Source organism: Sander vitreus, chromosome 19, assembly GCF_031162955.1.
Source record: "Sander vitreus isolate 19-12246 chromosome 19, sanVit1, whole genome shotgun sequence".
Taxonomy (NCBI): domain Eukaryota; kingdom Metazoa; phylum Chordata; class Actinopteri; order Perciformes; family Percidae; genus Sander; species Sander vitreus.
This window is the reverse complement of record NC_135873.1, coordinates 6364846-6391317: the sequence shown is the minus strand read 5'-3', so window position 1 is coordinate 6391317 and position 26472 is coordinate 6364846. Positions and strand designations below refer to the sequence as shown.

At 40.6% G+C, this 26472-nt stretch overlaps 1 protein-coding gene across 2 annotated transcripts in view; it reads right to left on the bottom strand.

Annotated features, from left to right (window-relative positions):
- stim2b (stromal interaction molecule 2b) overlaps positions 1-26472 on the bottom strand; it is a 47804-nt gene that overhangs the window by 6749 nt on the left and 14583 nt on the right. For both annotated transcript variants that reach the window (XM_078275820.1, XM_078275821.1), the window contains exons 2-7: positions 13877-14007; positions 4536-4647; positions 2775-2886; positions 739-854; positions 384-561; positions 46-223 (exon numbers count right to left, since the gene is read on the bottom strand). In XM_078275820.1, coding sequence (XP_078131946.1) covers positions 46-223; positions 384-561; positions 739-854; positions 2775-2886; positions 4536-4647; positions 13877-14007 — 827 coding nt within the window. The remainder of the gene's footprint in view (positions 1-45; positions 224-383; positions 562-738; positions 855-2774; positions 2887-4535; positions 4648-13876; positions 14008-26472) is intronic.

Here is a 26472-nt window from a genome sequence, read left to right as displayed (position 1 = left end):
ATCTGTTTTCCCAGAGGCATTCAGAGACAGTCTAGGAAGCCCTACCTGTACTAGCTCTTCCTCAGCATATTTGAGCCGGCTGAGTTCACATTCAGCGCCCTCTCGCAGCTCTCGAAGCCTGTGAGCCTCTGTTTTGGCCCCATTGATCTCATCCCTCATCTTCTGCTCGAGGTTCTGCTTCTCTACGGCCACCGTCCGGTTCTCCTCCTGAGCCTTTTCCAGCCTGGGAGACGAGAGGAAAAACACAAAATGTAGATTTAGTCAAATGTTAACATGCAGAATTTCTACACAGGGTGGAGAAGCTAAGAAAGGGAAAAGCTAAGCTCCATTTCTTTCTCTATCTCATTACATATGTGCACATCTGAAACGTTTGCTTCTCTTACCGGCTCTGTAGGTCTAACAGGCTTTGCTCAGCGTTTTGCAGGCTCTCCAGATCCTTCATCATCTGAGAAATGTGTACCTTGCTGCACTTGTTCTGCACATAAGCAAACCAGCAGCCCCCGACACCAATCACTATGGAAACCATCAGGACAAAGTCTTTCATCAAGTTATGTTGTGGACCTGCGGAGGGACAGAGGAACGGGAAACGATAGGTGGCTTTTAGCAAATGCTGTTTCATGTAATTGTTCTGGCTGCAACAACTGAGAGTATGGGCACAACAAATGTCCAAGCTGTTATTCATGAATAGCAATGGTCTAATTGATATGTTTTTGGTTTTGAAATACGTTGCATACTTACGGAGAGGAGGGCCAAAAAGCACTGCATCTAGTGCCTTTAGGTTTAGTTTTTGTTTATGCCGCTGGTCTAATATCTTCAGCTGCATCGACATAAACGACGGTTCATTTGCCGCTATTCTGAAATATGGAGAAAAAGAAAAATCTGCATTGAATATTGAGTGACTTCCTACACAGTCAGATTTGAACGATTTAGTGTATAGTGTGCATTAGATTTGTCTGTAACTCCTTAGCATTTTTTTATGTGTTGTGACAGAATTTCTTTTAACTTTAGCGCAGGGTTGTAACCTTATGTAATGATAAACATTGTGGATGGTGTTAAAGGTTGCAGACTGAATAAAACATTATAGGAACTCATATCAGTAATACCAATGCATCAGTATGTATATGATGATTAAAGTTTTGCAGTTTTAGGGGAGCATTTACTAAGCCTACTGAAAATGTTCCAATTTATTAGGGTATTAACAATGCGAGTGATCTGATTTGTAGAAAATGCAGCTAAAAAAGACCTTATGCCAGTCTGTTTTGACACTAAAAGAATTTGAACACAGAAAAAGTGTCCTCTGCTGCTGAAATTGGAAGGGTGGTTAAAGAGCAAACACTTTTGGAACTGCAATAGTATGGTCAGCTCAATAAAAGGATCCGTGATTGAATGAGTTATATAAGACTAAATTCTTTACTGCTGTTCACTGTGTGTGGTGAACAGTAAGTGAAGTGTTTTCATTGACGTTGTCTCACCACCACCACCATCTTAAAGACTCAGACAACATGGCATCTGTGGAAACTGTACCCCCTTGCTCTGACATCACTTCATGAGTCAGCGCCAATGGGCCCTGTGGCGTAACATGAAACCCCTCAATAACCCGGCCGCCCATCCCTCTGTCTACTCATGCCGTACATGCAGTTTGCAGCGGGTCACATTCCACAAGTGCCCCACCAACGTCTGAGTTTTTTCTGTGATGTCGGCACTGAGATTACTTTGTTAACAATTTCATCTTCACTAGGAATTTTGGGTATATCCTACAAGCTTTGAAATACTAAACTAAGACATTTGGATTAACTATACAGCGGGCAGGAAAAGTCAAGCACATCACTCTGGGAAAAAAACAAAAAACATTTACAGATTGCAATGTGACGACAAGTGATCTGGCCTTGAAAATAAAATGTCTACAAGCAGTAAGCAACCTTTTCTAATACAACAATAGAGGAACGAAGACAATGAGGTGAACAATCTAGTCTTTTTCCCCGTGTGTTGCCTTTTATGACCAGCAGTGGGCAGCATTAAACAGAGTAATGAAAACTGAAGGTGCCTTTGGGTATTGTAACAGAGATCATAATAGTGTTGCTGCTCATAAACACACTTCACTGCTCACCAACAGTGAAGCAAAACATCTCATTTAGAGGCAAAGAAATGACATGAAGGACTTGTAACATCTGTCATTAAAATGCAGAACAATTATAATGAATAGTTATCTTATTATCAGCGTCACTGAAGGAGTACAGGAATGCACTGTTCCTGTAAGCGATGAAGTGAGTAAGACATTAGGCTCTTCTAATGTCTCTATTTTGTGCCTCCTCTTTTCCTCCGTCCTCCTGCCTGTGACCCGGACAATCAATCTCCGGGCGCCATCTTGAAGGATGTCTCAATTCCATAAATGCATCTCGAGGAGAGAGGAGCTATGAGCGAGGGTGCATCCTCGCTCATAGCTCCTTTGCGTATAGCCATTGCGGATGTTATTTTGGCACCCGTGTTGATAAAAGAGGCGTCACACACAGCTGGAGTATACAAACCATCAGCTGTGCCAGACATCATATTTAATTGACATTGCTTTAAAATGACGGCTCCTAAGCACGGATGTCTCATTTCGTTAAATGCCTGTAGCCTTGACTCCTCTCTCCTCAGGTCTCTTCCTTTGCCTGCTCCGCTCACATCTCAGGCAGGAGGGACTAAGACGCGAAGAGAGGAGGCGAGGAAAGGAATCGAGGAGGTACAAACTGAGAAGTGAGAAGAGGGAATTGTGTGAGGTAAGCGGTACGAACCGAGGTAAAGTGTTCCCCGTGACCCGGAAGTCCCGGAAGTGCTTTTCATACTGAGGCAGCTCCACCGACTCCTTCAGCCACTGCACTGTGTGATCCACGGTCCAGTTGTGGACTGAATCAGGAGACAGAAAAGGGAAATGATTAACATCATTACTTTGATGTCAAGCACTTTGCTGATGCGTTTATCAAGAGCAACTCACAGAGTACAGACGGTTAAGAATAAATAGTGTCAATAATAAGGTCCTTTACTTCAGTAAAAGTACCAATAAAAGTCCCTGTGACTGATACATTATATTTGTTGTCATTAGGTAGGTTAACAAATGAATCATTGCTTAAGCAGAATGTTGCTGTTGTATCTGGTCAAGGTGAAGCTAGTTTTAACTACTTTATATACCATTAGGCAGTTGTATCCATTGGTTCCCAACCTAGGGGTCTTGTCAAGTTTTACCTCTTTGAACAGTTATTCAAATGAAACCATCTGAGACATGTAGAGGGGAATAACTCTTTGGTAATCCTGACCACTGGTTTAACCTACTGTATCACGATGCTTATTAATTTCACAAGCGTATGTTTTTTGGTGTAAAATCTTAAAAAGTACCTAAAGTACTGTGTTTGAGGAGTGTTTAAAGATAAACCACAGATGTGTTAAAAAAAGAAGAAGAGGACTCTGGGTCAAATGCTGTCCCCATCTGAAATTCAAACAGGAGAAGGAGAGGAACATGGGGGAAACAACTTTTTGAAGATGTATTAATTGCAATAATATAATTAAATCTACAAGCTTCATTGTGCCATTTACAGGGAAAGTTTGTTTGAGTAAAAATAAAATGAAAAGCACTTGCCACAAGCTTTCTAATAATTATAATAAACAACAGTAACTGAATTATCATTTACTCAGAATCACAGATGATTCCCTTGAATAAATAAGCCCTTAACCCTAAATGACCCTCTGCTTACTTATACTTTTATATCACTAAATTATTCTGTTAAATTCTGTGGAGCAATATGACCATGAGTGTACATCATTGTTGACATTCTCCTGCAGCCCTTGAAGCAAAAGTTCACTTGAGTTTTTAGAGAATTGGTAAAAAGTCACTTTCGGTGCTGACAAGGGTCCTGCCAAAGGGATCGTCAAGGAAGATGGCTTATGAAACCACCACATCAAGAGGATAGCTTACCTGCTGCTGATTACTTATTTAACCACACCTGTCATGTCCTCTGGTATATTTATGTAGTAATATGTGTCCCTTGCTCTTTATGCAGCCTGGGGAAGGTAAGATGGGACTGCTGTGAATAAATGATTCTCCCAACAAACAAAACTTGTAATTGGGGTACTGGAAATTTAGTTTATATTTTATGTATGTTTGTTATTTTTTTAAATTTTTATTTTTTTATTTTCTCTTGTATCATCTTGTATGTAGGACAGAAAATGTAGAGGCATTTGTGTTAGCGACCGTGGGGCAGATACATTTGGACAGTTTTTATCCAAAAGCCATCATTGAACTGAACAAAATCAAACATTTCCCCACCATGGTGTCATGAACTATATGTGCAATAATACATCCTGTGCAATACTGTTTACATGCTTTTAACAGGCTTGTTCATATATTTATTGACTGGGATGACTGTGCATGAATGTATGTTAGAGTATTTATTTGTGTATTTATTACTTTGTACTTTTATATTCAGGTACGGCACAGAAAATTCTGTTGTACACAAGCTTGTGTAATGACAGTAAAGTCTATTCTACTTCTCTTGCTTTACCTTCAGAGGTCTTCCAGCCCTTCCACAGCTCCTCCACAGTGATGTGCTGGTCTTCACGATGCAGGTTGCTGTGTTTGTTGGTTTGCTGCTGCTTCATGTCTTCTATTATAAACTAGAAAATAAAGAGAGATGGGATTGAATTTTTTAGGCTTTATAGAAACATCCCAACTTTGTTGGTTTGCAGCATTTTAAAATGAGTGTTTTATCCTAAGAACTCTGGGGGAGATGCAGACTGCTGCACTCATCTGTGTATGTCCATGTGTGGTTTTGACAGAGAGCTGTAGAGGATAAGCTTTGCCTAAAAGTCTGGCTTTGGATCGCTCACACACACACATTCTTTTTCACTCTCCTTTCTTCCTTTTAGGGACTTTGAAAAGAGAAAGAGACCTATGACGGAGGCACCACTTCCACCTGTGTGTGAATGTGTGTGCGTTTCCGGCTGTCCTCCTTTGGTAGTTCAGAACTAATTGCCCATACAGAGAAAGCCATAGCAATCAAACCCACCAAAGAATTACCAGAACAGCAGCAGCATTAACAACAAGGGAAGGAACGTGTATGTGTAAGCTTTAGGTGTAGATTTAACTGCTTTAGGAGAGACACCAACGTTACATTCAGCTCTCATAGTATTACTGTCAGTACAACCTTATATGTCCTGCCTTCACATTCAAGTGTGTTTCTGTGATTAAATAAAAGAAGCTATTACCTCTACAAGTACCCCTTAAATTAACAAGTAAAGCAAACAAGCCTATTCCCAAAAATGTTAAACTTTTCCTTAAATTTACCTCCTTTTATCTGAACATATGCTCTTTTGAAAGCCTAAATTATTACGAAACGAAATTCCTAAAAATGTCTTAATACCTACATTAAACCTACCCAAATCAGTTTGTTTATTCCATGGACTACTGGTAGATAAACTATGCTGAAGTTGCTTGTAAAAATCTAATATAAATAAAATACATACATTTAATGTTGCTAAGGGACACATAGAGAAGAGCTTAGCTGGTAGAATCACTAGTTAAGATGCCTAAGTAAAAGTGTAAATATACAGAGGAGTTAAAAGTTCCTGTGTTTTCAACCTTAGTTGTGATCAGTGGGGAGCTGAATGTGCTATATGTAGCGCTAGCATGTACAGGCAGTACAGTGTTCATGTCAGACTCTGCAGCAAACAAAAAGGTGCTACAAACTCAGAGCTGTTAGAGGAGAAAACTCATCAGCAACATAGAAAGACTACAGTAAATCATGTAAAAGTGACTGTTGTAGCTGCAGCTAAGGGCGTTTTGACATTTCACATCATCGTGAATCACAATAGTTACAGATCAATGAGTTTCACATCTGACTTGATAGATCAGCACACCCAGATTCCAACACAGCTTTAAAAATGTCATGTGCCTGCGCTGAGACAGACGTTATCATAAATGCTTGACTAGACCAAATCCCTTTGAAATAATCCTAAAAGCATTTGAAGATACATCGTGGACAACTGCATTCATCATGACATACATGTCATTTTTTTTAAATCCACCAGTACGTTCACACATCAATGTTATGTGTACAGACAGTCTGAAAGGAGAGCTGTGAGTATGACATTGAATACATAATGGCAGTCTGGAGTTGAGAGGCAACCAATGTTTGGAGCACTAAAAAACAAATCTCGCTGTGATCAAGAAGTGTTTGAAAACGTCCTCTGTAAATTTCACTTCTGGCACATGCACTCACATTCTCAACACATGTTCAAGAGATGGGAAGGAAAAAAACTGTGCAACCAATGCTTTGTGAACACAAAATGTGGCATATATTACATCAAAAATGATTACTGGACATTGTAAAAGGGTGAAAATGTATGTGCTAGTTCAATGTCAGTATAATTCATGCCTGGATGTGTCCATGCCACGAGACCTCTTCCTGCATTTGGCTGTATCGGAATGTCCAGGTTGTGGCATAAGGGAGTGCCAACCGGAGATGTAAAGTGTCTTTTATCAGCAGTCCAATTTAACCTTCACAAGCACACATTAAACCCTATGTGCCCTTTCATAGCCAATCATGAGAACATATACTGTAGGTACGAGGCAATTCATACGGAACCTGGGTCCACAACAAAACCTTTTGAATCCCTATATCAAATTGTTTCTTTGGGTGGGAGACAATTGCGTGTTGGTGACAGTTTTGTGAACAAAAATATCTGTAGTTTTTTTTTTATTTCTCTCAAAACTGTACTGTACTTAGGCACAGCGCTGCTTGACAACGCCAACATGCTGATGTTAAGTAGGTGCCATGTTCACCAGTTTAGTTTAGCATGCTAACATTTACCAATTCACACAAGCAGGTATTTTGTCAAAGCAAAGTATTGGTGAAATTGAAATTGCGTCCTGATGAGTGAAAAGTTAAGAGATCACCAAATTCATCAGGGGGACATGAATGTGTTCACTAAGTGTCATGGCAATCCATACAATAGTTGTTTAGATATTTTAGTTTGGAACATAGTGGTAGACTGACTGACCTAAAATAATCCTATAGCAACTCTTTAGTTGTACCCTGTGTTCACCCACGTCAAAAGGTTTTTTAGGGTCTGAAAAGCTCTTTTACTACATCAGTGGTCGACAAAATACTCTGAGAGGCCTGAAAACTTTGCAGTGTTTTCTCCTTCTTTTTACTCAATACAAATGCAAATGAGTTTTCTCACTGACGTAAAGCCAGGAACCAACTAAAGGAACCAACTGCTGAGTCACTGGAGGGACCACAATGTGTGCAATACTAGTCCAAACAAATGTCTTGCAAAGCCTTTAATGCTCACTGTACTTTATGAGTCCTGCTGGCAAAGATGCAAACTTTGCCAGAGCACATGAACAAGAATAGAAAAGGCTTGATGAATGAACAAGAATAGAGAAGGCTTGATGAATGAACAAGAATAGAGAAGGCTTGATGAATAAAAAATGTCTCTTTATGACCATTAAAGAAACCTTAAGTTTTGTCTATGTATATTTGTGAATTATTTCAATGTCTTCATTTTATTCTCAGGTAGTAGAACATTTGTCATCTCATCTCAAGTTAACTGGGGTAAATGTGGTAAATATTTTAGTGCAGATATGTGTTAATTATTACTTCTCCACAGGTTTCCTTGTTTGAAATCCAACAACTGATGACTTAATTAAAGACATACTGTGTAACAGATAAGGTCAAAATGATCCAAGTACACTATTTGCACTTGTTAAATACAGATTACTTTACCTAAAAAAAATAATACTTAGAGTATTCAAAGTGAATGTAATTAGTTCAAGTGCTGCCATCTTATTATAAAACTTTGCGGGCAGACTGGCAAAGCAGCTTTGCATATGCTCAAAGGCAGCTTTGTGATGCTTTATGGAGTCATTAAATATGTGGTGAGCCGCACACGGAAAGATAGGTCTTTGTCTGGGAGCCTTGTGGCCTCTGTGGCTAAGAGTTTAGATAGTGTGATAGCTGTGATAATTACGGCCATGGTGTGTTGCCTACTGAAATGTCAAAGGAGAAGAAATTCCTGCAAGAAAGATTGTGTTTACACTTTGTATGATAGAGACAGAGTGACAATAGTCAGGACCAACAGTCAGTCCTGAAAAGACAATAATACGTACACATATATTATACAGACAGAGGCCTAGCACAGACAGTGTATGACACATGGTCAGACACACACAGCAGCAAACAAAGACATATTTGTTTCAATCAGATTCCAGATTGCAGGGAGCTGGCTGAGTTCAAGACTCTTCCCATGAGCCTCTGCTCTCTCCAACAGTTGAATGTGACTCTATTCACCCCTGATATCTACTGCATCAGTCCAAATCTACTCATCTAATTTACTGAAAGTTATTACATCCATCATGAACAGGAAATTATTTTCTTTTACTCAACAGCACACCTCAACATTAATCAAAACATGTGAAACTGCAGGCAGTTGGTTATTAGATTGATTATTATCAATCTGTTATAAATTTGGGACAAAAAGTATGCTGTGTTATGATTCATGAAACGTGTGAACTACTTGGAGCACAACTGATTTATCACACATGACAGCTGGGCAGACTCAATTGTGAAGCCATCACTCGTATGATAAGATCTTCCTCGTGCTTTTCCTGGTTTTCAGTGAAGCCTTAGTTACTTTGCCCAAGATCTAAGTGGGTGTCTTTGCATAACGTGTTCTGTTTTTAGACATTTTAAAACTACCTGTTTCAGGGACTTTGTGACACAAAATCAACTCCTGATTTTAGGAAGTTCTTCTCAGAGAGGCAGATGTGTGAGAGACGTACAGATATTAACAGAGTCATAATATTATACCCTGAATATAGGAATTTAAATTGTAAAATCTAAGTGTATGGTTGTATGTTGTTGTATTCTTGTAAGTGTTAAGTGTTGTATGACCTACAATTTTGTATGCTGTATATCCATATCTTATCTATTTGATTTATCTGTAATAATATGATATTGTGAAGTAGGGGCAGGACTATATAAGCATTATACTTTCGCCTGCTCCTTATCTTTTTTTATTTTTCTTTGGTGGAAGCTGATTTGTCGGTTTGTGTTTCTATCTTTGTGTTTTTGTTTAGTTTCCTTTTTTTTCTGTTACAACATACCGTTTATTCAAGATAAATAAAAAAAAATCAATCAATGTCTATATTTTTTCACTTTAGAAGGTCTAAATTACAAAAAGCTGTAACACTTTCAGTTCCAACGCCAATTCAACAATTAATTCAACAAAAAAGCCGATTAGGGTCAACTAGTGTGTGGGACACACATCAAGAACTAGGGCGACAGACGTTCACCGACTGCCCAACTTGGACCAACAAGTCCACCAACAGCCGACCATCTCCGTGGTGGTGTGTCAGGGCCTTTAGAAAAAAATAAATGTATTTTTTGTGTAACTTGATTGAATCGACCCTTTAATGCACAAGTTCTTTGTCCCATTCTCTCTCAAACATTCCCAGACAAGTCAACAAACCTCATCTTGAACCTCCTTTCTATTAATTCTAATTATATTGAATTAATTCTGATCTAATTAGCCTCCTCAAGTTTCTTCTGTTCATACCCGACTAAACACAAGTTATATATACAGTAGGCTCGAACAGATGTAGAACTTGCATGCAAGCCTAATTTTCCATTAAGTTGTTATGCATGGCCTGTCAAGAACTAATAAAGTACACACACCACAGAGATGCAGTGCCATCGCCCCCTGTTGTGACATGGGTTGGGTTCTTGCAATTTCAAAGTGATGGAACGCAATCCAGCTGAGCGCCTCCTTGGCAGACGGGCAGCACGCAGCCCAGGCACCCCGAGGAGAGGACGTGCACCTGCTGTCCCCAGTGACTATGCTCAGCAACAGACCTTCGGACGTCAATCAAAACCCAAGGCGACGCCTAGTCTCATAGATTAATCAGAGGCAGGATTATGTTCAACAGGATTACAGCTGTATTTGATTCCCAATTAAATTCTTCCACGGTAGTCAAGTTACAGATGCTCAAAAAGTGATTCATTTTGAGACTATAAATACATGTCGCCAAGAGGTCCAAGCTTCTGGGTTGTATTTATTTAGGCTAATGCAGACAGGCAGAAGAGAAAGATTTGACAGTTTTGATCTGAGACACGGCCCAAAATCTTTGTCTGGGAAACTTCTGGGCACAGATTATAAATACACTTTATTTCACACAACTTCAAATATCGTATATAATCATGAGAGTGTATGGCAATGCTGATAATAAAATAAAATCAACCTTGACTGATTCTCACAAAAATCTATTGTCGTTTGCTTCACTAGAGAGCTATTTGTGTTCTGCCACGACACTCCAAATATCAACTTCAAAAGCAGCCAAAGCCTTTTTTGTGCATTGTCCTGACTGATAACTCTGTGACGTGACATATCAGTGAATACAGTAGTTGTATAGAGAACTGAGGTACCTTTTAGCCTTACCACTGCAGAGTGTTAATATGTTTAAGTATGCGTTAATGGGTACTCTTTTTGTGTGGGTGTTCCATTACAACTAACCACACGACCCAATGGTGAAGTTGTTAATAGCAATCAAAGTCAGTGTACAAATGTATATGATTGAGAACCGTGGTTACATGCTACAGGTAGATGCTGTGGTGACCAGTGCACCTCGTAACAATGACTTAGCAACCTCTAAATGATCTGTGTGTATGTTTTATTTGTGTGTGAAGATATAAACTGTGAAACATGGGTATTAATATGTCTGTGAGGGTTCATTTCCCTGTTACTTGGCAACACTGACTGTTGTTAAGTTACAGAGGACTTTTAATGGTAAAACAAATTTTACACTTCAGTGCTACCAGGTAACTCACTGATAAGGCCACTTTCTATTTGGTTAGGGTAAGCTGTATTTCAAAATTACATCGCAAAAACAAACTGCTCATGTTAGCTGAAATAGGCTTCTCTATGGCAAATCAAATCTTCCAGTTAAGACTTCAACTAAGGGGGTTGCGTTAGCACAACATGCCAATGTGTTGTTCTTTTTCACCCTCCATCAAATCGGACTTTAAAGTCTTATATTTTGTGCAAAATATTTACCGGTATATGTCATTTCCTTTACTGCTTAAAGGAACACGCCAACTTATTGGGACTTTAGATTAGTCACAGTAACCCCCAGAGTTAGATAAGTCCATACATACCCTTCTCATCTCCGTGCGTGTTGTAACGCTGTACTGCTCTGAGTAAGTGACAAAATAACGCCAACATGTTCCTATTAAATGTTGTGATTTGTATAGTCATAGCGTGTACAAATAACAAGGTCACATGAGACACAGCCATCTTCTAACCGTATATCAACTGGGAACTATATTCTCAGAAAGGCGAAGCATTGCTACTCTCTGCTCGGGGCTTCTCAGGTGCTGCAAGCATATCACTCCGCCCAAGTAGCAGAAGTAGCACTTTAACATGCTGTCAACATGTGTCATTGTCACCATATAGCACCACTGAACTCCTGTCATCTTTACCATCAGCATAAGAATCTCTGAAATGTACTGAATATACCGACCACGGCTATAACATTACAAATATGTGCATCCTCTCATCTTAGTCATACTCTCAAATGTTGGGATAAAGGTGTGAGGGGGCAGAATAGGAGAAGGGAAAGGCAAGAAGTGCCAGTGAGATCTTTGTTGGCTGAGTGTGGGGTTTCAACCAGGTGGCAGAGGGGCCACTTCCTCATAAAACTGTGTCACTGCTTTCAAGTCATCGCTGCCAGGAAAAGACAGGCATTGTAATGAAACGGACAGTAAATGGGTCCATTTGTTTTGCCCCATATGCAAACACATTTTGAGCTTGCTCGTGGACATTTCGGCATGTGGACAGAAGGAGTGAGGGATCAAACTCCAGTTAAACTAAACCTGACCTTCTGACATTTTTAAGGAAATTCAATTGACATTATTTAGGCCAGAAAGCCTTGAACATAATTTCAGATGGTATTTATTTGATTTAAAGCTGCATAAAGATTGTGAATTTGAGAATTATTTAAATTTTAAGTCAATTGTGAAGTGACAAGTTAAATGGCTGCCCTTCATGCAACTTTATCACCACCCAGACAGCCCTGTATACAGCTTCTCCAAACGTGTGAGACTTAAACCAGTAACACCTTTCACTTAATATCAATTAACCTGACAGTGAAAATCCACTTGTTTCAGTGCCACGCTCCCGGTCACACAAAATGTCTGATAGACAGCCACTAATTTGGTGAAAGGAGCATCCATCATGTTATGAAACCCTGCTCCGTCTGCCGCCGGAGCCCAAAAAAGAAGCCTTGAAATCCTCAGTAATGAGCGGCGGCCAAAAACAACTGCTGGAAAGAAACCCATATAAAGACAAAGGGTGAAAACAGAGTAGGGGGCAATGTGTAACACACTCCTATACAGTACATTACATACAGGCATTAGTGATATATGCACATATGCAGATCACACTCATGTGGGCTGGGGCCTAGTTCTAACACTGCAGCCCTCAGGGGTCTTTAGACACGACTCATACAGCGGCCAGCTCTTTACTGAGGGGCCAAAGAAGGCCTGTAGGGTATAAATGTTTCAAACGCCAGCACTTCTCAGCCAGTTAAAATTGACTCCTGCCAACATAGCCACACACACAGCCACACACACACACAGCCACACACACAGAACATGGTCCCGAGGGGTTTCTTTTTAACGTAAGAGGTCGTTAATTGATCAAGAAATGCAGAGGCCACGGCAGGTCAGAGTGCTCTCAGATATCAGTTCTATCCCTCTAGTCACTCACAGAAACCTGTCCATCGTCTCTCCACACCGTCCCTACACACACACACACACACACACACACACACACACACACACACACCACGAGCAAAGATTTTACAACAATTGTATGGGTCTTTAAGTGCTTTAGGTTTATATGAAAAGCACAAAATCTCAAATGAAGGCCTTTGTCTCATATTAGTTTTATGCATTGCAAAGGACAGGATTGTCATATGATCATGTATATAGAGCTGCAAAGATTAAATCGATTAATCGATTAGTTGTCAACTCTTAAATTAATCGCCAAGTATTTTGATAATCGATTAGTCGGTCTGAGTAATTTTTTAAGACAAAAGTAAAAATTCTTTGATTCCAGCTTCTTAAATGTGAATATGTTCTTCTCTCCTCTGTGACAGTAAACTGAATATCTTTGAGTTGTGGACAAAACAAGACATTTGAGGACGTCATCTTGGGCTTTTGGTAAACGCTGATTCATATTTTTCACCATTTTCTGACATTTTATAGACCAAACAACTAATGGAATAATCAAGAAAAAAATCAACAGATTAATCGACTATGAAAATAATCGTTAGTTGCAGCCCTACATGTATATATTTGAATGTGCATAGAAATTAAAAATCCAAATAAACAGATATCAAACATTTTATGAATACTGGTAGCCTGTGATTGTGGTCAAATATCCCAAATATGACAATCACAGCCTGATTAGTCTCACATTGCCAGACCTTCCTCCACAGCGCTGCGGAGGAGGGTCTGGCTAGTCCACACAGCATTCTGGGATGGGAGAAAAACATTGCTCTGGTATATTGACATTTCTTTAAACCAATCACAATTGTCTTGGGCAGTGTTAAGCGACATTTTGTTACATGTTGTCCATACCTTAAACAGTAAATATAATTAATAATTATGACATTTGCATAGGTTTTGCCCCTCCAGGATGTCCTGAATCCCCTGACCCCCGTTTGTTTACAACCCGGGTGCCAAGGTTAACGGTGACTTTTGTCATAAGTCTTCAGGCGGCACGCTGAACCTGAGTGTCACCTTAACACTGCAAATCCAAAATGTAAATTCACAAAGCTCACCTCCACACTCTCGTTGACCTCTATTCCCCCGTCATTGTCGTCATCCAGCTGTTTGTGGATGTGCCGCAGCGCCTCCAGACTGAAGCGGTCGTCCTCGCCCATGCATGGCGGCATCACTATGACACAGGGGTCTACAGGGGACAAAAAGGTTTAGGTCAGAGGTAAAGGATCAGGTGACGCCTAACAAGCAGCCCAAAGAAGTTTACACAATGATTACATGTCCAATTATTGTGTCAGGAACAAACAGAAAAGCAATTATAGCACTTCCCCGTTGTTGTGTCGCTTTAAGTTATAGCTGTATATAAACTACATATAGCTGCATCTGAGATGGTACCAGCCAACTTAAAAGAGCAAAGGATAATTATGCAACCATTATAGTTTCATGAGGTTGTGTTTTGCACATATATTGTAGCATGAATACAAAGAAATGTGATGGGCAAATTTTCACAGTTTTCTGCTGTTTTACAGACAAAATGCAAAACTATAAATCAATTAATTAAAAAAAAAAACAATCTGCAAATGAATCAATAATAAAAATGAGTTTTAATGACATTAAATGCTAGGTGTCTTGAATGTCAGAGTCACTTTGAGATGCAGCTTTAAGAGTGATTTGACAGGTTATAAAACAGCAGAAGCAGAAAGAAACATCTTAAAGAATATTAACACACACACAAACACAAATAACTTGTTTTCAAAGGAGAATAGTGGATGACTCGTTTTCCTCCTCTGTGTAATTCTTACAGGCAATTTGTGCTAACCTTGCTCCACCTGCCCTCCAGACACCTGCCCTCCAGACATTTATTAAAAAGCATGCCACTTCCTTGTGTGTTTTAAAATAAGGACAGATGAGTTTTAAATCACCAATCCTGGCAGTCATACTCCTCTGAAACTGTAGCTCCAAATCAAGTGTCTACTGTCTACACTGTCAGGGCCTGCACTTCCCTCAGTCATTTGAGCTTAACTCTTCGAATATTTAATTTGTAAAGACAGTGTTTTTGTGCATCTGATTAAGGTGATTCCAGTTGTGGCTGTTATCGCTACTATCTCAAATGCTGACAACAAAATATAAAGCATCTTTTCACATCAGAAGTCCACTCAGTGCTGCTGCTGGACACTCTTGTGCTGTCGTCATTCCTGCAGCATCCCAAGGCATCCCCCTCTTGTTTTTATTCAGTCCCCCTTCAGTCCCACTGGGGAAATGAGCCCATTACTTTAAGCGTTCCAAGCCATGGACAGTTTGAGCTGGCCAGGTGCCAAACCGTCTCAATGGAGCCACAAAACACACACACAGACAGATTGAACAGCCACAAAGACAGTGGGTCATACACAAATACACGTATACCAGATACACAAGAAATCTCATTTAAAAAAAATGTAGGTCACAATCTTACATACATCAGTCCATAAACTGCATACAACATGACAGAAACTATTTCTTAAACCTATAACCGCTTGTTTAATGTCAATCCAAGTAGTGCCAAGGCCTTGTCCAAGCCCAACAAATAATGATGATCCCTGTTTGGCAACAGTTTCAGGACAAACACAAAGCCATAAAGTAGCAGAGGGAGACACAACACCCAAATAACAATTAGATAGCAACACACACCCAAACACATGGATCAGGCTTTGGCAATTAGCAGTTTTTCTCAATCAGAGGAGCTATCTGGACAATAGAAAAGCCACTAGAAATGCAAACCAAGGGACAATCAAAATCGCGTTGTAGTGTCAAAACACTTTTGGATGCACAAAATACAACTGCACAAACTCAAAGAAATCAAAATACTACAAATGCTCCATACATTTTCTGAATGCTCAAAAAGAAAAATGCAGAAAATGTACAAACAATCTCATGCCGTCAACGCGTCAGTTTAAAAGTTTACATTCAAAAAGTGACATTTTGAGGAAATACACTTTTCACTTTCTTGCCGAGAGTTAAATGAGAAGATTCATAGAAACCTTGTGTCTGTATGGTAAATATGAAGCTAGTGCTGGTTACCTTAGCTTAGCATAAAGACTAGAAACAGGGGTAAACAGGTAAAGGGGTAAAGCGTGGCTCTAGCTATACGTTACAAAAATGTCTACCAGCACTTCTAAAGCTCACTTATTAATACATTATATCTTGGTTCTTTAACCCGTACAAAAGCAAAAGTTTAAAAAAATGAGTTATTGGTTGTTGTTTTTCTAACCTTTAAAACAGATCCAGGCTAGCTGTTTACCTGTTTCAGTCTTTATGCTAAGGGACTGGAGTTTTGGGATCTTTACTCAAAATAGACTTGACCCTCCCTTCGCCAGCAATACATTTTTCTATGACCCTCCAAAATGATTGGGAAAAGAGGCATGACTCTCCCCAACAATTTATTAATGCCTTCTGTACTGGTTTATGCTTGGCAAAGATGTACAGATAGCCACATTTGTTTTTACAATCATGACATACATGACATAACCTCTGCTTTCTCATCTTACACATCACACTCCACCAAGATGGTGGCCATTTCAGTAGATTTACTCACTATAAGTCAAAAATGAACTGCAGTTTTATTTGACAGTCTGTGTGTTCAATGAGTTTACAACACCTCAGCGGTTCTTCAGAGCTCATTAAACACTGATAACGGAAAACGGTTCTTGAGTGACAGATGTGTGCCTGTGTTTGGAAAATTAAATCTGGTCAGGAAATACAATATGTATGTACTATTTCTCTTGTGTTTTAAAGTCTGGATATTTTCGGCCCATAAAATCATTTTATTTCATTTTCACTGCTGTAATCTGGTAGTCGTGGCATCATGATACCGGCGTGGATCCTGCAATGGCAGCTGCCTTTAGGTGCTCTGGGTAGGTCTGTGTTAGTTGTGTGAACCGGTGTATCCAAACGCAGGGTGCTGTCCACTCAACGCGGATAATGGGTACATAGGGGCATGATACATGCCGGGAATTGAAGCAAGACCTGGATGCGGGAGATTTAGGACACCCGGTTTGTGGATTATTCCTTTAAGTTGTGCGGTCCACGGAGACGGGGTGTCCGCGCGGCGGCAGGATAACGGGCTGCCTGCTGGGCTGTCGCTGTTCCGACCAGGGGGGAGGTCTTGGCTCACACAGACCATGTGAACGCAGGAACCCACAACATTTTCTATGTCATGTTTGGGGTGTGGGATGAAGAGAGGGATGATTTTAGTAATTATTGTATCAGCTCTACATCCCCAAACAAGAGGGCTTTTCACCGAGGTGGAACAGCTCATCCACTTGTGCCTCTGTTTACCAATGTCTACGGCTGGCTCCGAAAGGTCTCAGCTCTTTGCTGCCTGAAAACCTGGCTCCGTAGCACTATCACTCAGAGTAGACTTTCACACATGGCACTGCTTCACGTCCACAAAGACATTTTGGATGATCTGATAATCATGGTCTCATGACAGAGTTTATCAGCCGAACTCCAGAGCGCAAATCTACGTTTGGTGTACCGAAATCATCGTAAGGTAGAGACACGGTGTCTTACATCTCTGCATCTTTTTCCTGCCGCCGTTCAGGCCCAGATGGTAGCCTACATTTAGCCTAGTATGATTGTGATTTATGTATGCCTATTATAAAGAAACAAATAGTCTAACTTTTTAGAATTTGTCACATACTGTCGGAAAAGAAAGATTTTGCATAGTCTGTTACTTTGTGGGCCTTTTTTTGGCCATTATGCGGTTTATGAACACTTAATCTACTTGTGGTTATTTTAAAATAAACATACATTGTCATCTAGACAACCGATTGACAACCCCCACATGGATGCATGTAAAAAAAAAAAAATTAAAAAAGTTTAGCCATAAGAATGTACAGTATAGTGTAGAGGCGACCATGTGGAACTTTCTGTGGGTTTTGATGTAGGATCTGTTTACTGAAACAAGACTTGACATGTTAGTTATAGAGTTGCCACTTTGCAATCTGCAGAAGATGCAAAAGGAGACATATGATTGGACGTGTGCCCAGGCTAAGTTTGGAGGAGAGGACACTGGGGAGTATGTCCATGTCAAATAAGGAAACCAGCGTTGGCATAGGGCTGCACCTGGACAGAGCCTCACATCGATACAGTGCAGAGGTTGGATAACACAGTGATCACTTGTTTTTGTGTAATGGGATACAATAGGTTGGTTAGGCTGGATGGAACCACAGTGGCTTTAAAATCTCACCCTGTCAACATGATGTGTGTGGCACTGAACTAAATATTTAACTTGTGTTTTGACGAAGCTGCTGCAATTACAAAATCACCAGCCACTTCCTGGTTTGACCACATTGACCTCTACCAAACTTGCTGGTGTATAAGCGCACATACCATACTTCCTCTAAACACTGTGCACTACAAAAATAGTGAAACATTGAGGCACAAAACAACCACAAACACTTAACCTTTAACTTGCCTCTTTAAGCTAACCACACTAGATGAAAATGTGGATCTAACAGTGACGTGAAAGATTATGAACACAACAAGTCTCTTTCTCAGATACGCCTTGTTTTAGCAGTGTTTGTCAACCTGATGCTTGAGAACAAGTTACATGCATTTGCTTAGCTTTTCAGTGCTTATCTATTTGGCTGTTTGGTTATTTAAACAGGCACACAACTCAAACACTTTACTTGTGTTTTACACACACACACACACACACACACACATAACGGCTGGCTGCATATCCGATTGTAAATCCAACTTTAACTTTGTTTTGCAGAGACATCAGAATTGGTTACAAACAACTTTCTTTGGTGTTGTTGATCTTTTTTGTATTGTCATTTCTTTCTTTACTGGTGGCCTAAATCTGTTCTTCATGTGTGCAGAACCCTTCAAGAACCAACTTCGTGTGAAGCTCATAAAGGAAAAGATAATTCTAAGATAAAAGAAAGAAAAAAAAATGCTGTCATTCACTGACAGTATTTAGGCTAGGCCACCTAGTGTGCAATTCAGAAATATGACAGCACAAGCCTTTCCTTCCCAGGTGTCCTATTTTTAAGTGTGTTTGAGTATGTTAAGGGAGAATTGCAAGCACTACAATGAGGAACCATGCGACAGGAAGTGGCCATCGGTGACCCCGAGCATTCCAGGGGGACGCATGCAAAATCAAAACAGCCGGGAGAAGTAGTCCCAAAAGATGACAAAATTGGAAAGCACTGGGTTATTTTTAACACATCAGGCTCCCAGTTGTCAGGATATAAAAGCGCAACAATGGCAGAGGTCTCCCTTGCTCAAACACACACACACACACACACACACACACACACACACACAAGCAGATGTTAAGTACACACACACAGCAGGCAAACACAAGCAGGAAAGCAGCCGTACAGTAATTCACTTTGCCATAACTCACAAATGCGTGCAAGCTGTCACAGAGGGCTTCAGGTTTGGTTCAAAAGAGCCTGATAACAAAAGTGTTTAGCTGTCAGCTGCTGCCTTTAAAGTGAATCCCAACACTTAAAAAAAAAAAGATTAAATGCACAATATACTGTATGCATGTCATTAAGAAGGTTCTGCCTTCATTTTCAAAGAAAGCTGTTGACAGGAGAAGCAGATAGTGAGGAGTGTGTCTGATGTGTTTACAGTGACTTTTTGGGGACTTCCTTGAACCTGATTCCTTGAGACACATGGACAACATGTTTATATAGCTGACATAGCGTGCTAACCCCACTGCATTCTGGGTGTGTGCTGTGTTTATATTGTTAGAGATCGACATATTTACATACAAGTCAGATTAACATGTTCTTATGCAGGTTTGATGTGGTAATTTGAATTGACAGTATGGGAGTAACATTTGTTTTTTGTAGTCTAAATTTCCATATGTGCTCTTATTCAACTTAGATCAGGAGTACGACAGGACTGTATTAGGTCCATAAAAACTCCAGAATAATTAATTTCTAAGTATTTTTCTGTGCCATAGGCCTCCAATAAAAACACATCAATGAGCCAAACCGTTGCACTGGGTGACATGTTCCTTCAGTAAGGATTTGATTTAGTTTATTTTGAGTCAATCTTGCATACATTGTCCTACTTAATCCCAAATACTCTGTACTGCAACAAATGTGTATTAATCCACAGCTGTAAATAGTTCCCAACAAATGCAATATCTACTCCAGTTTGAGTAACGTTTGCTAAAAACTACAAAGGCCATGGATATGATGGGCTTGATATGCAACTCTGGGGGAGCCAAGAGGGCCGAAGTGGCCTGTTCTTACCTACAAACTGCTCAAGATGTCTCCGTATCCTCAGCTATGTCCTGCTCTCACACAGACACACATTGTCTGTCTGTCTGTCTGTCTGTCTGTCTGTCTATCTGTCTCTCTCTCAGACGGCATGTCAAAGACATGTGCACGCACATACAGTGCCTATTCATGCACACTCTTGAGCAGTGACGGACTGGGATCAAAAAACGGCCCTGGCATTTGCAACACACCGGCCCTATTTTTGTAAGTAACTCGTAAGTTACTTATAAGTAATAATAAGTAACTCGCACCTCGCCGCAGTACAATCTTGAATATTGGTGGCTGCATGCATAAATTAACTTATCAAAATTAACCAAAGACAAATTATCAGTAGTGGCCCATAGGGGTCGATAGGGGGGCGGCCCTTCTGGCATTTGCCCAAATTCCAGACGGCCAGTCCGTCACTGCTCTTGAGTGTCTAAAATGGTGCTGAATGGCAGTACAGGTGGCGGCAGACTCAACGAGAGACACGGATGAAGTAATGCAGAAGCAGTCTAGAGAACGTGTCAGTAAACACTCCACATGCTAAAACAGATGAGAGTGAGCTCGCTTATACACAGAAGAGTTTCACCTCTTCGTATTTCAGCCTTCTGACAGTGTCAGTGACTCTCAGATACTCTCAGACAAGCTGCTAGTAGACGGCTGGGGTCAAACAGTTTGTCTCTTCTGTGGAGGAGGCTTAATTAGGTCAAGTTTAGCCAGGAGGTTGCCTTGTCAAATCAATTAGATCGCGATGAAAGAGCCACATCAGATGCTGAGTGATAAGTTGCTCAAAACTGTGTCACCCACATGTAGGGCCTAACACGGTGATCATATGAAAATGCTTTTTCGTTAGTTTGAAAACAAACTGATTACAATGCGTCAAGAACCTGTTAAATTCAACTCTATGTCGCATACGACCGAAAGGTACCTAAAACATATTTCCTGTCACCAAGTAACATTTAAAATAGATTTACTGCAGCTTCCTCAGGGTAGGTACGCTGGCTTTCAAGAAATATTAGCGAGCATTAGCTTGCAGGGCAAGCTTCAAACCAATTTCGCCTTTAAACATCCTGGGAAACACATTCTCTTCTGATTGTGACACCAGATGCCAGACAGACTTCATCATACTTGTAAAATGTGTGAATTTTTTAGTGACAGCCAAACAGAATATCGAAAAACGATATTTCTAGTGTAGTTCTCCATTAACATACGGTAATGTCTCAGCGGTAATAACCAATAGGTCAATTAGGAAATATTACAGGCTAGGGTGCGCTTTGTCATTGATGCGGTCAGGACCGAGGCGTCATCACTGTAATATTGCGATTATACATACAAAGGTTACCAACAAAATAAAGGTAATAAACTATATTCATATTGTGGGGGGCAATTTGCTCATAAAAATAACAAAACAACAGGTAGGAGTTCTAGTCCCTGCTGAGTCATCAGGCCAACTTAAGCTAACGTTAGCTTTGTAGGATTTCCCAAACTAAATAAATATTGCACATATAAACACAAAACTGCTTAGCTAGCTCAATCGTGTTGTAACTAAAATATTTGCTGATTTTTCTTTCCATGGACAGATTTGGCTAGTATACATCCGTAAACTTCAAGCAACAGAGACGATTTCTTGTCCCTGTTTAGCTAACGTTAATGTTAGTCAGCCAGCCAACTTAAACTAAACTAACGCTAACGGTAGCTTTGTAACACTAGAGATCGTTTTCCAAACTAAATAAATATTACACACACAAACACAAAACTGCTTTGCTAACTTAAACGTGTTGTAAACAAGATATCTGCTGAAAAATATTTGTTTCCATGGATAGATTGTTAGCTACTATGAACGCAAACTTCACATGTAACGTTAAGCCGCTTACACGTGATCCGGGGCAAAACCGTGAGGTAGGGTGTAGAACAGAGAGGCAAAGCGCAGCGCAGGAACGTCCTGGAATTGGTTGGGCCTTAAAAAGGTCAGCGACAACAAGGTCAAGGTTGAAATAATTGTACCAAGGGTAGCGCTGCGCCTAGTTGGGCGGCACCGCTCTCCCCATAGGAAATCAATGGAACAGCCAGCGCACAGCAGTTTTACCTCGGATCGTGTGTAGGCAGCTTTAGGCTATTTTTAACACAGCGCCATGTCATCAACTCACCTGCACAGCTGATGTGATCAAAACATTTCCAATAACTCCAGAGTGCTGTATAATAAGACTAACTCATTTAATCCGAAAAATCACTTTGATATAAATATGTTGGAGAGCGCAACGTGCGTGTAAAAGCATGGCGAGGTATGTACAAACATGCCGCATGAGGTAAAAGCGCATACTGCCTGTCGCGGAAACTGAAAATGGCAAATTGCGCTTTTCCGTGTCATGCATATGCATTCACGGGAGGGTCAAGGGGAAAGTGGGAGTTTCCCATAAAGAGATGGGAGGGGAAGCGTACTGTGTACTAAGTGCGCCTAATTATGTATTCCACGGTATGTACAAAAACCGCCCGTGGCAAAAACCTCATTAAGCGTTAAAACAGCTAAACAGTTAGGCTACTGGAAGAAATCAAAGATGACACTGAATCTCCGACTCAGCGTTCACATTCCATTCCAGCAGTTAAACTCCTCACTACATTACAGATATTGGCATCAGAGTAATTTCAAACAGTCATAGCATCAGCAGTGGGAATATCGCAGTCTGCACTCAGCGGTATCATAGCACAAGTACTTAACGCTTTACTATAGCGCAATTTACGGTATAGTGGGCGGAGAAAGGCGCTGATTACCCGATGAACTGCAGGTTTGGTAAATACGACGTAAGCTGAAGTATCACAGCGTGCACTTTCTGCAGGTTGGCCATGGCGCTCATAACGCTACATTTGCAAATGTACGTACATAAGGGCCTCTGTGTTCACCACTGTGGTTCGTGATTCATTTTCGTGAATAAAAAGGTTTCAAAAAATAGTTTTTGATTCAACTCTGGAATGTTGACATGAAAAAGAAATATATGCATCCTTGGAAATTCTCCGAACGAAGGACTCAGTCCTTGGTGGAATTTGGAGGACCCTCGACATTGGAACAGTCCTTCGACGGACTTCGATGACGTACCATGCTCGAAATTCAGGCTTTGAAGGATCCTTCCTTGATTTTGAGAAACGCTGTGTGTCAGCCATGTCAGCAGTTCATTAGATCCACTGTCACTATGCCAAACTCATATCAGCTTTCCTGCATGTATGATGCATGCATTTACCATATGGATAAGTGAGATATGAATGCCATTCTTATAAATTCCTGCGCTGTATTGATGCCCTCAGCCGCCATTAATTAGTTACAAGCTTTGCTCTGGGGCAACTCACATGTCTGACCAGTCTTGTGATTACGTAAAAGTCATACGTCAGGTGTGTCTTGTAAATAAAGATAAAAATCCTAATAACATTAAATTCAATACACCAATTAAATGCTCCAAATGGTGTGAAAGTGGGGGGAGGGAGAGGAATGTGATGTCAATGTGTACCAGACGTATCCCCTGCAACTAACGCCCATATGGCAGTGTCATAAGTCAAGCTGACGGGGTCAGTATTAAAGGCAAGTAAATAAAGCTTCTGGAGAGTCTACCATTTCAGCACATCAGCAGCCATTAATAAGACACAAATATGATCAGCCACCTACAAATGCCACCAGCTAGTGTAGAGAGTTATGAGAGAGAGAGAGAGAGAGAGAGAGATAGTTAGTTGAAGAGGAAGAAACAAGATACAGAAAGTTGTTTGTACGTTACTCTCAGTTTGCACAAGCTGTTAAAACAGACGTGTCATGAGCGTACATTTAAAAACTGACCTCTTTCACTTTGTTTGTTACGCAACGGAGTGACACAAGACAAAGCTCAAGATGGCTTTAATAAAGTTGGCCAGCAGCAGGGTAAAAATTCTGACAGCAAACGTCTCTATGCGAAAATCAAACAAGGGTTTTCTCCATCTTGATATGTTTGCTAAAAGAAACCATTTTTGCCAGGGTTTCTGTAGTTTGAACTGCAATGCTGGCAGGTGAGCTTTCTGAAGCTAGGATTATGGTAGCCGCGGTGTTCCTGGCGCAAGGTGCGCGAGCCATGAAATTACATCACCACGGCTGTCGCAGCACGTGGTCGTGCGCACTGCACTTTCAGTTCAGTTGGGAAAGACTGGCAGAGCAGGTTGTACAAACATCTGTGTGATTATTCATGTACAGACCACAGAGAGTCAAACAGCCTTAAATATGTGGTCAAAGAGAGACACCACACTGGGAAAAGTAGAGGCATTTTGCTGGAGAGTGTGGAAAAACATGAGGGATCATTTTGTCAAAGCTAAAAAAATAAATAAAAAAAACAGCTTCATGGGAATATAAACCGCTCTGTGCATGCTCGTAGCGCACGTGCGCGCCATCTACCCACGCAGGGTGTCACACGCGAGTATATCCAAAGCTTAACTCCCCAAGGTGGCCTAAGGCATGTCAGAATAATGTGTATACGGTGGCCCTGACGTGCAAATCACAACAGCAAATAGAAAAACACAACAGCAAATCATAAAACCCAACGGCAAATAGGAAAACACAACGCCAAATATGAAAACACGACAGCAAATAGGAAAACACGACAGCAAATATGAAAACACAACAACAAATATGAAAACACGACAGCAAATAGGAAAACATGACAGCAAATATGAAAACACAACAACAAATATGAAAACACGACAGCAAATAGGAAAACATGACAGCAAATCATAAAACACAACGGCATTAACTTCTACCGGAAAAGGTAGGGCCTATCTAGCAGGACTGTCTCTCTGTTAAAAGTAGGCGCGTTTTTGTGTTTTTCACCTCTCCTTCCTGTTAAAAGACAGACAGTCCGTCTGTCCAATCAGGAGGGTCCGTCCCCTGCTAGATAGGCCCTACCTTTTCCGGTAGAAGTTAATGCTGTTGTGTTTTAAAATTTCTTTAAGTGTTTTCATATTTGCTGTCATGTTTTCCTATTTGCTGTCGTGTTTTCATATTTGTTGTTGTGTTTTCCTATTTGCTGTCGTGTTTTCATATTGGCATCAATAAGCAAACACTACAAGTAGTGCTACTCAAAAGCGCGTAATTAGTGGATGAGTCAAAACTTTTTTTAAACGACATGCATTCATATTTCTCAACAGCCACCTACACAAAGACAGAGTCCCATTTCCAGTCAAAACATATTCTTGAAAAACCACACGCACACTAAGCTACATGTGTCCAGGCTTCAGACGTTTGACATGTCTCAACTAAACCTGATCCACCCTGAACTGTATTGTCTGTCTGTCGCAATTTTCTAATTGTGAGAAGCAAATGGGTTATGGACAATACAGGTGGGGCTGGAGCACCTCAGGCAACTGCAGAGTACATCACCCTTTTTGTTTGAGAGAAACAATGAGTGTAAACAAGAACCTTTTTTGTTTACAAAAAACTCCACAGGGCACATTCAAGTTTGCATTGCATCTACCCTAAACAGAAAAAACGCCTTCTACTTCCCTATCTTTGATTCAATAGGAGATATGGAGTGCTTTGTCTTTGACCTTTTTGAACTTAGTCATTTCCACTACAACAGGGTATCCCTTACCCTTCTAAACCACCTTAATGAGTACCAGTAATCCCCTGCTTAGACCACAGCTCAAAAAAGGGGGGACAACTAGAGCAAAACGTGTGGAGGCCCACCAAGTGCAATCTAAAAACTTCCAGAAAAGGAGACGCTCTTTGCTCCCGGGCGTCCCAGGAATGTTCAATAACAGCACCAAACACGAGATGTGTGATGTATGCGGCTGGCCTGAGGACGAAAAGCAGGAGAGAGGATGAAAAGACAAGAAGAGGCCGAGCACTTGTTTAATGGGCTCGCTTGGCCTTCGACGCGCTCATCTGGAAATAAGGTTATTGGATTGAATGTCTATGGAAGAGACCAGGGGCAGGCGGCTGAGATCACATGCTAGACTTAAAAAGTGAACAATGAACAATGAAAAGCATGATGAGAACTCAACATGCTTTGACCATGTAGTAACGGGATTCAATGTTCTTGCACAACTCGTGAACATCTGTGATTACAAGGCAAAATAAATGATTTTAGTCTCCACACAAGTGCACGGAAGATGCAGCGTGGATATCCCCCGACTGGGATTTAGGCCGGCTGCACACTGGCTGTGTGGCGTGTTCGTTTTTATTTCAGCTCCCATGTTAACAGGTTAGAGCTTACACACTGCCTGCGTGACACGCACGTCTCAGAAAATGCGTGCCTGCTAGAAATAGGACCGACGCCTATTTTTCACGCGACACGCAAGCGTGTTGGAAGTGTTTCCAGGCAAACTAGAATAGGAAAAGATGTTTATATGTCATTTTGACACGAATCCATATTCATAAATGACATTTT